Below are 11,529 nucleotides of genomic sequence, written 5' to 3' on the forward strand. Positions count from 1 at the left end.
CAGAGGTGTGTGCAGGAGAGCACTGTGGTGTCAAGGCCCTTGCTGTAGCAAGTGATGGGATTGTCCCATGTTCTGGAAGGTCCCCTCCATCCCCCTTCCATTGCCCGTGTGTGTTAGAGCTGGTGACGGATTTGCTAAGAAGGGTGTTATGGCCCTTTCCAACTCCCCAGTGGCCTCTTGATCCCCAGCATTGTGTTGGATGAGGATGAGAGAGCAATTGGAATTAAAAAGTAGAAGAGTCATGTCAGGGTTTGATGCAGAAGAACTTTATTGAGACAAAAGAGGGAAAAGACAGGAGACACAATGGAAGGGATCCGGTGTGAGGTGCAAGTAGAGCGATCATGTGTTGAGGTCATTTGGTTGTATCAGGTTTTGCAGAGCCCCGAGCTGGTGGTGTGAGCTGTGGTGGAAGGAGCCTCAGCAGATGGAGCCCCTGGTGCCGTAGCAGCCCAGGCCTCCCAGGCCGTAGCCAAAGGCACGGGCAGAGCCGAGGCCGTAGCCAAAGGCCCCAAAGGCGCCGGAGATGGGCTGTCCCTGGGCATTGAGCTCCGTGCCCAGGGCAGCCCCTGCGCTGGATCCGACGGCGGAGCTCTGGGGGAAGGAGGTCATGATGGGCCCTGGCAGGGTGACGAGCACGGGGGAGGGCTGGATGAGGACGGTGGAGTCCTGGCACTGGGTGACACAGGGCTGGTTGCAGCTGTTGGCCAGCGGGGTGGGTGCGCAGGGGCGGCAGAGGTCGTAGCAGGCCATGGGTGTGGTGTGGAGGGGCCCTGTGAGGGCAGGGAAGAGAAGAGAAGAGAAGGGAAGAGCAGAGCAGAGCAGAGAGGGGGCTGAGGCAGCGCAGGGCCGTGGGGGTGCGAGGGGCGGTGTTGCAGGAGGGCGAGGCAGTGGGGAGGCTGCTGTGGGGCTGTGGGGAGGCGTGAGGGCTGCTGAGGCTGGGGCAGAGTGTGCTGGGAGAGAGGGGCCAGGGGGGCGGTGTGGCAGGAGCAGGAGGGGGTTGTCAGGGGCTGCAGGCTCACCTGGTTGGCGGCACAGAAGGCAGGAGAAGGCGTCAGGAGAAGCGTGTGAGGGAGAGAGGCGCTGGGCCGGCTTTTATGCAGCTCCCACAGGGGCGGCACAGCCTTGGCCCAGCACTGTCAGCTGGCGGCAGCTTGGAGGGCTTGGTTTGTGGGAGGCTTGGGTTGTTGGAGGTGTGTCAGGGAGGGCTGAGGAAACACCCAGAGCCCAGGAGAGGTGTGATGTCATGAGGGAGGTGATTTGGTGGCCCTCGTGTGCTGTTGTTTGTGGGTGCTTTGTGAACTGATTGGGCCCCTCTTTTGTTCTCCTGGATGTCCCTCAGACCTTGTGTTGCACCCAGCAATGCTGAGGGAGTAATTTTGTGTCTCCTGGGAAGGCCACTCTCCATCAGCTTGGAAAGGTCATAGTCTTTTGGAGTAGTTCTTGACTCTTGAAGGAGAGCTCATTCCCTGGAATTGTTACTGAGATCTGAAGAGAGAGGACCTGGAAAACTTGACATTGCCCAGACTGAATTCAGGCTGGTCCCATTCCATTCCTATGGTGCATTTGGATTTCTGAAGTTTTCACAGAACAAGGTTCTTGGTCATTTAAACTTTATTTCTTGACCTCCTGAAGAAATGCAATAACCAAACCCCCAACGGGGCTCGATCCCTTTGTGCCCAGGCTGGGCTGTGACCCCAATTCCTTAATTCCGCATTCAAGCCATGAGGTTTCATAACATAGAACCCATAGGTTGGAACATCCTGTACATGTGAGCAAAGACTGTAATTACTGGTGCATGGTCAGTGGGCTCCACTCTCCTCTTCTGTCATTTTGTGGATGTTCCTTTGTGGAATTCTGAGGTTCCATGTCCTGCCCTTGAGGCCGTGTCCATCTGCCCTTGGCGGCAGCTTTCAAGGGACAGTTGGTGTTTGGGAGCAGTTCCGTGGAATCTGCGTCTCCAGCAGGGCTGAATCAGCAGTGGAAGCCTTGGAGCATTTGGGTGTCAGCAGTGAGGTCACCCCATGTTCTCCTGTGCTCTCATTTGTGGGTGTGTTGTGGAGCGTGGACCCTCTTCTTTTGTACACCTGGATGTAAATAAATTACTGGGCTGTACCAAGGAATGCCAGGGGAGCTCATTGATGTAATGTAGAGGTCATTATTGACTGGTTTGGAAAGGTCATCAATCCTCCAAGGGCTTCTTTCTGGTGGAAAGAGGCCTCAGCCCCTCATGTCTTGAAGTAAGCAAGAGGATGGGTGTGGAACTGCAGGAGCTGGTCAGGGTGGCCTTGTTCCAGTGTTCTGTTCCATGTCACTTCTCACATTGACAGGACATTTACTCTGTGATGTGAACTGTATTTCCTGACCTGATCAAGAAATCCAATCAAGAAGGTACAAATTGGGCTGGATCCCTTTGTTTCCAGGCTGGTCTGTGATGTCACTGTGCTGATTCCGCATTGAAGCCGTGAAGTTTCCTGCACATGACCCGTCAGTTTTAGTGTTGTGGTCCTGTGAGCAAAACACCACAATTGCCAGTGGAAGGTCAGTGAGCTCCTCCTTCCCCTTCTGTCATGGTGTGGGCATTCCTTTGTGGAATTCTGGGATTCCATGTCCTGCCCTTGAGGCCGCGTCCCTCTGGCCTTGGTGGCAGCTTTTCACTGTGAGTATTGGAGGCCAAAAACTGGAGTTGATGGTGGGTGTCAGGGAGGGCTGGAGATGTGAGCAAAGCTTTGGAGAGGTGGGGTGTGATCAGTGAGGTCCCCCCGTGTCCCTCAAGTGCTGTGGTTTGGGGGGTGTTGTGAGGAGGGGCCCCAAAGCATCCCAGCCCTGTCAGGCTGGGCTGTACCTTTTTAGCTGGACCAGACATGAGGAGCTGCCCCTTGCACTGCAGTCATTGCTCCCCTCCTTGGTTCCATCTCTGCCAGCCTGTCCCTATCCCTGGCCTTTCCCAGTGGGATTGGGAAAGCAGTGCCTGTGATTCAGGGAGGCCTCCCGTGCTCCCCCAGTCTCGTGTTGGTTCATCCATAGCGCTGGTCTGAGCTGGGCCCAGCAAGGTCCCAGTCTGGGCTGCCAGTGCTGGGCTCTGCTGGGACACGTGGGAAGGGCAAGTGGGGAAGGGTGAGGAGAACAAGCCCCGTGAGGAGCAGTGGCAGGGACTGGGGCTGTTGGATTTTCAGCAGGAGAGGGGTGAGCTGGTTGCTCTCTGGAGTTGCCTGAATGGGGCTCAGAACAAGGGCAGTGTCAGTGTTGTGTCCCTGCTACCAAGCCATGGGAGGAGAGGAAATGGCTCAAGTTGCCCCAGGGGAGGCTGAGTTGCCAACATGGGCAAATGTCCTGGCCTGAAGGGTTGTCAGTTCTTGGCAGAGGCTGCCCAGGGCAGTGGTGGAGTCACCATCCCTGGAGGGCTGTAAATGCTGTGTGGATGTGGCACTTGGGGACATGGGTGAAGTGGTGGCTTTGGCTGTGCTGGGGAAATGTTTGGACTCAATGATCTTTTGCATTTAGGGTATAGAATCATGGAATATCATTAATTGGAATGGACCCATGAGGATCACTGAGTCCAATTCCCAGCCCTGGCACAGGACACCCCAGCAAACCCACCATGGGTCTGAGAGCATTTTCTAAACCCTTCTTGATCTCAGACAGGGTTGGTGCTGTGCCCACTGCCCTGGGGAGCCTGTTCCAGTCCTCAACCACCGTCACCACCTTCAACCACCTTCACCAAGGTGAAAACCTTTTTCCTGCTCTCCAACCTAAGCCTGTCCGGACTCAGCTCCAGCCATTTCCTCGAGTGCTGTCCCTGGTCCTGAGAGAGAAGAGATCAGTCCCTGCCCCTGCACTGCCCCTCCAGAGTGAACCCAGGTGGAATACCTTTGGCAAGGAAGTCAAGGATTTACAGTGTGAGGGTGTACACAGATGGTGGTGGGATCTGTGGCCCTGGAGATGTAAAACTGAAGTGGCCATGGCCGTGGGAACTCTGCTTTTGCTGGTCTTGCTAAAACGGGGGGTTGAGCACTTCTCTCCAGAGTTCCTTCCCAACTGGATGATGTTGTGACTCTGTTTGGTGGGAGGGTTTAAAAATCTTGCTGGGTGAGAGAGTTTGTGCAGTGTGTGCTGGCCCAGAGAGACTTTGGCCGAGGCTGTGCAGGAGAGCATTGTTGTGGGGAAGCCTTTGGTGCAGCAGGTGCTGGGTTTGTGCCCCGTTCTGGAAGGGCCCCAGCCTGTGCAGTGTGTGTGTCAGTGCTGGGGGGTATTTGCTGAGAAAGTTGTTGTGGCTCTTGCCCAACTCCCCACAAGCCCATTGATCCGTAGCATTGCGGAGGGTGAGGATCAAAGCCCATGGGAAATAAAAAAGGCAAAAAGTCGTCTGAATCTGTGCTGCAGGACAACTTTATTGAGACAAAAGAGAGAAAACATAGAAAAAAAGTAGAAGGGATCCAGTGTGAGGTGGAAGTAGAGGGATCACGTGTAGAGGTCCATTTGTTGTATCAGATTATTACAGAACCTCGAGCTGGTGGTGTGAGCTGTGGTGGAAGGACCCTCAGCAGGTGGAGCCCCTGGTGCTGTAGCAGCCCAGGCCTCCCAGGCCGTAGCCAAAGGCACGGGCAGAGCCGAGGCCGTAGCCAAAGGCCCCAAAGGCGCCGGAGATGGGCTGTCCCTGGGCATTGAGCTCCGTGCCCAGGGCAGCCCCTGCGCTGGATCCGACGGCGGAGCTCTGGGGGAAGGAGGTCATGATGGGCCCTGGCAGGGTGACGCGCACGGGGGAGGGCTGGATGAGGACGGTGGAGTCCTGGCACTGGGTGACACAGGGCTGGTTGCAGCTGTTGGCCAGCGGGGTGGGTGCGCAGGGGCGGCAGAGGTCGTAGCAGGCCATGGGTGTGGTGTGGAGGGGCCCTGTGAGGGCAGGGAAGAGAAGAGAAGGGAAGGGAAGAGCAGAGCAGAGCAGAGAGAGGGCTGAGGCAGCGCAGGGCCGTGGGGGTGCGAGGGGCGGTGTTGCAGGAGGGCGAGGCAGTGGGGAGGCTGCTGTGGGGCTGTGGGGAGGCGTGAGGGCTGCTGAGGCTGGGGCAGAGCGTGCTGGGAGAGAGGGGCCAGGGGGGCGGTGTGGCAGGAGCAGGAGGGGGTTGTCAGGGGCTGCAGGCTCACCTGGTTGGCGGCACAGAAGGCAGGAGAAGGCGTCAGGAGAAGCGTGTGAGGGAGAGAGGCGCTGGGCCGGCTTTTATGCAGCTCCCGCAGGGGCGGCACAGCCTTGGCCCAGCACTGTCAGCTGGCGGCAGCTTGGAGGGGTTGGTTTGTGGGAGGCTTGGGTTGTTGGAGGTGTGTCAGGGAGGGCTGAAGTAAACACCCAGAGCCCAGGAGAAGTGTGATGTCATAAGGGAGGTGATTTGGTGTTCCTCGTGTGCTGTGGTTTGTGGGTGTGTTGTGAACTGATTGGATCCTCTCTTGTTCTGTGGGACTGGACGTCCCTCAGTGCTTGTGTTGCACCCAGGAATGCTGAGGGAGCCATTTGATGTCCTGGGGAGGCCACTCTCCATCAGCTTGGAAAGGTCATAGTCCTTTGGAGCACTTCCTGAGGGATGAAGGACAGCTCATCCCCTGGAATCCTGATTGAGAGCAAGAGAGAGGACCTGAAAAACTTGAGGCTGCACAGACTGAATTCAGGCTGTTCAGATTCCATTCCTATTGTGCATTTGGATTTCTGAAGTTTTCATACAACAAGGTTCTTGGTCATTTAAACTTTATTTCTTGACCTCCTGAAGAAATGCAATAACCAAACCCCCAACAGGGCTCGATCCCTTTTTGCCCAGGCTGGGCTGTGACCCCAATTCCCTTATTCCACCTTCAAAACATGAGGTTTCATGACGTATCACCTCTAAGTTGTAACATCTTGTACATGTGAGCAAGAGACTATAATTACTGGTGATGGGTCAGTGTGCTCCTCTCTCCTCCTCTGTCACAGTGCAGACATTCCTTTGTGGAATTCTGGGATTCCATGTCCTGCCCTTGAGGCCGTGCCCTTCTGCCCTTGGTGGCAGCTTTGATGAGCTGGTTTTTGGGAGGGTTGGCTTGTTGGGTGTGTGTCAGGGAGGGCTGAATAAACAAAGGCAAAGGAAGTTGGTGGTGTCATCAGTGAGGTCCCCCCGTGTCCCTGGTGTGCTGTGGTTTGTGGGGCCATCGTGAAGATGAGGCCTGACTGGGATCCCTCTTGTTCTGTGGGACTGGCTGTCCCTCAGTCCTTGTGTTGCACCCAGGAATGCTGAGGGAGCCATTTGATGGCCTGAGGAGGACACTGCAGGACCTTGGAAAGGTCAAAGTGCCAGGCAGCCCTTCCTGATGGATGAAGAAGAGCTCATGCCCTTGTATTTTGAATTGGGATCAAGAGAGAGGATCTGAAAATCCAGAGGTTGCTCAGGCTGAACTTTTGCCATTGGTATGGTCCTTTTAGATTTCTCAGGTTTACAGGATAATGTGCTCTGTTATTTAAGGTGTGTTTCTTGACCTTATGAAAGAATGGAATAAACAAACACCCCACAGGGCTCAGTCCCTTTGTGCCCAGGCTGGGCTGTGACCCCAATTCCCTTTTTCCACATTCAAACCATGAAGTTTTAGAAATTGTACCAAAACTAATAGGTTGTAATATTTTGGGCCAGTGAGTAAAAAATTATAATTCCTTGTGGACAGTTGGCAAGCTCCTGTCTCCTCTTGTCTCATAAGAAAGGTATTCCTATGTGGAATTCTGGGATTCCATGTCCTGCCCTTGAGGCCGTGTCCCTCTGACCTTGGCAGCAGCTTTTCACTGTGAGTATTGGAGGCCAAAGGCTGGAGTTGATGGGGCGTGTCAGGGAGGGCTGGAGATGTGAGCAAAGCTTTGGAGAGGTGGGGTGTGATCAGTGAGGTCCCCCCGTGTCCCTCGTGTGCTGTGGATTGGGGGGTGTTGTGAGGAGGGTCCCCATTCCCTCGGAGCCCTGTCAGGCTGCTCTGGGCTGTGCAGCTCTGCTGGCCAGGAGGACCTGCCCCTTCCAGCGCAGTTGCTCCCTCCCCACCTTGCTCCCAGCTTAGCAGGGTCTTTATTCCTGTGGGTGAGGATGGGATGAGTTTTTTCTCCTGGAAAGCAGTGCCAAGGCCAAGGAGGAGCAGAAGGTGATGGTGAGAGGTTAGCATTGATTTTGGGAGGGGAAATCCTGTATTTGAGAGCTCTGTGTTATCTTGAGAGAGGAAAATCTTGGCTGGTGGGAGAGCCATGGCTGGTGTTTCCCCAACCTTTCAGTCAAGGCTTTGGCTCTGTCTCCCAGTGCGTGATCCTGGAGTAGGCAGGAATGTGCAGGTGGTGCAAGTGGACAGAGAGGTGGAGTGCTGAGTGTGTGAAGGGCTGGGACAGAGCCCTGTGATCAGTGAGCCCAAGTGCAGAAGGAGTCAAGTGTGCAGGGCAGTAGGACAAGGGTTGGATCCACAGGAGCAACCCTGTCCAACAGGCTCAGCCGTGGGCAGTGGGACTGTTGCCCCCTCAGCAAGCTGGTAGATGGTGTGAAGTGCAGAGGAGGGACTGAGGCACTGGATGGTTGTGGCACCAGTCAGAGGGAGCTGGAGAGGTGGGAGATGGAGGGTTCAATGAATGTCCTGAAGTTCAAGAGGGGGAAATGTGAAGTTGTGCATCCGGGCAGGAAGGGCACTGGGCCCCAGGTGATGCCGGGGTTTGGGAGGCTGGAAAGCAGCTTGGCTGAGCAGGACCTGTGGTGCTGGTGGAGAATGAAGGGGCCACAAGGTCTCAGTGATCCCTGACATGAAATGGCACAGCAGTGCCCAAGATGGATTTCAGAAACGTTGCCATGAAGGAGAGAGAGGTGGCCCTTCCTCTCTGTGGAGTTTTCTTGTGGTCCCATGTGGGACCTTGTGTGCAGGTCTGGGCTGCACAGTCCAAGCAGAAGCAGCTCCTGGACTCAGTGAGTGCAGCCCAGGGCAGGGCCAGTAATGCAGTGAAGGGGCTGGAGCATCTTGGCTAGAGGAGAGGCTGAGAGAGCTGGGAGTGGCAGGAGCCAAGGCTGGGCAGGGCAGTGTCCTCAGTGGGGGTGAATCCCTGGTGGCAGGGAAGGAAGTGGAGGGAGCCCAGCTCTTGTCAGCAGAGCACACGGGCAGGACAAGGGGCCACTGGTAACAGGGAAAAGAGATGGAATTCCATGGGCAGAGAAGACAAGCCTTGTTCTGTGTGAGGGAGGTCACAGAGTGGAAGAGGAGTCTCTGTCCAGGGAGATCTAACACTGAACTGGCCCTGGTCCTGGAAAAACTGCTCTTGCTCTGCTTGAATAGGAGAGTTGAAGCACTTGCAGTCCATCCTGCCAAACTGGGTGATGTTGTGACTCTGTTTGGTTAGCAGATTTGAGAGTGCTGGTGGGTGAGAGAGTTTGTGCAGTGTGTGCTGGCCCAGAGAGACTTTGGCAGAGGCTGTGCAGGAGAGCATTGTTGTGGGGAAGCCTTTGGTGCAGCAGGTGCTGGGTTTGTGCCCCGTTCTGGAAGGGCCCCAGCCTGTGCAGTGTGTGTGTCAGTGCTGGGGGGTATTTGCTGACAAAGGTGTTGTGGCTCTTGCCCAACTCCCCAGGAGCCCGTTGATCCCTGGCATTGTGTGTGGGTGAGGATCTAAGATCATGGGAAATAAAAAAAACAAGGAGTTGTATGAATCTGTGCTGCAGGAGAACTTTATTGAAAAAAAACAGAGAAAAGGCAGAGAACAAGAAGAAGGGATGCAGTGTGAAGTGGAAGTAGAGTGATGACGTCTTGAGGTCCTTTAGCTATAACAGATTTTTGCAGAGCCCCGAGCTGGTGATGTGAGGGGTGTTGTGGAGGACCCTCAGCAGATGGAGCCCCTGGTGCCGTAGCAGCCCAGGCCTCCCAGGCCGTAGCCAAAGGCACGGGCAGAGCCGAGGCCGTAGCCAAAGGCCCCAAAGGCGGCGGAGATGGGCTGTCCCTGGGCATTGAGCTCCGTGCCCAGGGCAGCCCCTGCGCTGGATCCGACGGCGGAGCTCTGGGGGAAGGAGGTCATGATGGGCCCTGGCAGGGTGACGCGCACGGGGGAGGGCTGGATGAGGACGGTGGAGTCCTGGCACTGGGTGACACAGGGCTGGTTGCAGCTGTTGGCCAGCGGGGTGGAGTGCGCAGGGGCGGCAGAGGTCGTAGCAGGCCATGGGTGTGGTGTGGAGGGGCCCTGTGAGGGCAGGGAAGAGAAGAGAAGGAAGGAAGGGAAGAGCAGAGCAGAGCAGAGCAGAGAGGGCTGAGGCAGCGCAGGGCCGTGGGGGTGCGAGGGGCGGTGTTGCAGGAGGGCGAGGCAGTGGGGAGGCTGCTGTGGGGCTGTGGGGAGGCGTGAGGGCTGCTGAGGCTGGGGCAGAGCGTGCTGGGAGAGAGGGGCCAGGGGGGCGGTGTGGCAGGAGCAGGGGGGGTTGTCAGGGGCTGCAGGCTCACCTGGTTGGCGGCACAGAAGGCAGGAGAAGGCGTCAGGAGAAGCGTGTGAGGGAGAGAGGCGCTGGGCCGGCTTTTATGCAGCTCCCGCAGGGGCGGCCCAGCCTTGGCCCAGCACTGTCAGCTGGCGGCAGCTTGGAGGGGTTGGTTTGTGGGAGGCTTGGGTTGTTGGAGGTGTGTCAGGGAGGGCTGAAGAAACACCCAGAGCCCAGGAGAGGTGTGATGTCATGAGGGAGGTGATTTGGTGTCCCTCGTGTGCTGTGGTTTGTGGGTGCTTTGTGAATTCTGAGTCCTCTTGTTCTGTGGGACTGGATGTCCCTCAGTGCTTGTGTTGCACCCAGGAATGCTGAGGGAGCCATTTGATGGCCTGGGGAGACCACTCTCTGTGAGCTTGCCAAGGTCATTCTTCCTGGGAGTGTGTCCCAATGGATGAAGGAGAGCTCCTGCCTTTATATCTTGAATGGGATCAAGACAGAGGATCTGGAAAACCAGAGGCTGGTCAGGCTTAACTTATTCCATTCAGTGGTCCATTTGGATTTCTGAAATTTTCATCACAAGGTTCTTTGTCCCTCAAACTTTATTCCTTGACCTCCTGAGGAAATGCAATAACCAAACCCTCAACAGGGCTTGACTCCTTTGTGCCCAGGCTGGGCTGTGACCCCAATTCCCTTATTCCGCATTCAAGCCATGAAGTTTCATAAGATATAGCCCAATATTGTAACATCCTGTACCTGTGAGTAAAATATTATAATTACTGGTGCTTTGTCAGTGGGCTCCTCTCTCCTCCTCTGTCACAGTGCAGACATTCCTTTGTGGAATTCTGTGATTCCATGCCCTGCCCCTGAGGCTGTGTCCATCTGACCTTGGTGGCAGCTTTGGAGATTGAATTGGAATTGGGAGGATTTGCATGGAAGATCTGTGTCAGGGAAACTAGAAGGAATAATCAAAGCCAAGGATAATTGGGGTGTCCTCAGTGAGTTCATGCCTTGGCACTGCTGTAGCTTTGTTGGTGGGTGTGTTGTGAGGAGGGGCCCCAAACCATCCCAGCCCTGTCAGGCTGCTCTGGGCTGTGCAGTTTTGCCGGGTGTGAGGGGCTGCCCCTTCCATCCTGTTCATTGCCCCCCAGCACCTGCCAGCTCCCTGGGCCTGTCTTTCTCACTGGCCTTTCTTTGTGCTGCGCTCTGGGTTCCACATCCAGGGGGTCACAAGGGTTCTGTTGTGGTCCCAAAGATAGGACGGGTGGAAATGGCCTCAAGTGGCTGAAACCCTGACAGGACATGGTCCTGCCCAGCCTGGTTGAGCTGTCCCTGCTTGGGCAGGTTGGGTTGAACTCTGTGATCTGCTCGACTGCCAGGTGGGAACAGGATCAAGGGAATGTTTTGCAGCTGAGAGAGGGTGGGGTAAGATGGGATTGTGGGAGGAAATTGTTTGGTGGGAGGGTGGGGAGGCCCTGGCACAGGTCACCCAGAGAAGCTGTGGCTGCCCCTGGATCCCTGTAAGTGTCCTAGCCTAGGTTGGATGGGGCTTGGAGCAACCTGGGTTAGTGGAAGGTGCCTCTGCCCATGGCTGAGGTTGGAACTGGATGATCTTTAAGGTCCCTTCCCACACAAGCCTTCTGTGATGATTCTGTGGTGTCCTTGCAGAGGTTCCTGGAGCTGCAGTGTTTGTGACCAGGGAGGTCCCAGTTGAGTGCAGGTCAGAAAAAGTGCTGGAGATGGAGAAGAATGACTGGGAAGAGGATGTGGGGAACTCCAGGCCTTTCAGTGTGGCCTCAGTGCCGGGGAAGGTTGTGGAGCAGCTCATCTTGAGTGCCATCCCACGGCACTTGCAGCCCCAGGAGGTGCTGAGGCCCAGCCATTGTGGGTTTGTGCAAGGCAGGTGCTGCTTGAGCCAGGTGAGCTCCTTGCTAGCCAAGGTGAGCGCTGAGTGGGTGAGGTGGGGTGTGTTTTCCTTCCCCGGGGCTCCCTGTGCGTGTGCTCCTCTTGCAGACGTGTCCTTGTGGCGGCAGCTTTGAAGGGAGAGTTGGTGTTTGGGAGGTTGTGCCTGGAATGTGCTTGTGGGGGCACTTGGCAGCTGCAGACACTGCCC

The 11,529-nt window shown here is 56.0% G+C and overlaps 2 protein-coding genes and 1 pseudogene across 2 annotated transcripts; all 3 read right to left on the bottom strand.

The window, feature by feature from the left end:
* Positions 1-417: 417 nt before the first annotated feature.
* Positions 418-750, bottom strand: LOC126652359 (feather keratin 4-like). The gene has a single exon (XM_050339101.1). The coding sequence runs from the start codon at positions 748-750 to the stop codon at positions 418-420; it is 333 nt and encodes a 110-aa protein (XP_050195058.1).
* A 3,787-nt stretch (positions 751-4,537) lies between these two features.
* Positions 4,538-4,870, bottom strand: LOC126652360 (feather keratin 4-like). The gene has a single exon (XM_050339102.1). It carries the CDS (start codon positions 4,868-4,870, stop codon positions 4,538-4,540), a length of 333 nt encoding a protein of 110 aa, XP_050195059.1.
* A 3,966-nt stretch (positions 4,871-8,836) lies between these two features.
* Positions 8,837-9,170, bottom strand: LOC126652356 (feather keratin 4-like; annotated as a pseudogene).
* Positions 9,171-11,529: the final 2,359 nt, after the last annotated feature.

The sequence above is a fragment of the Myiozetetes cayanensis genome, unplaced genomic scaffold (assembly GCF_022539395.1).
Source record: "Myiozetetes cayanensis isolate MyiCay16 unplaced genomic scaffold, myiCay2020 scf786, whole genome shotgun sequence".
NCBI classification, from domain to species: domain Eukaryota; kingdom Metazoa; phylum Chordata; class Aves; order Passeriformes; family Tyrannidae; genus Myiozetetes; species Myiozetetes cayanensis.

Bases quoted from the DNA above. Each gene is read 5' to 3' on its own strand.
- LOC126652360 (XM_050339102.1), bottom strand. From the start codon at position 4,870: ATGGCCTGCTACGACCTCTGCCGCCCCTGCGCACCCACCCCGCTGGCC.
- LOC126652359 (XM_050339101.1), bottom strand. From the start codon at position 750: ATGGCCTGCTACGACCTCTGCCGCCCCTGCGCACCCACCCCGCTGGCC.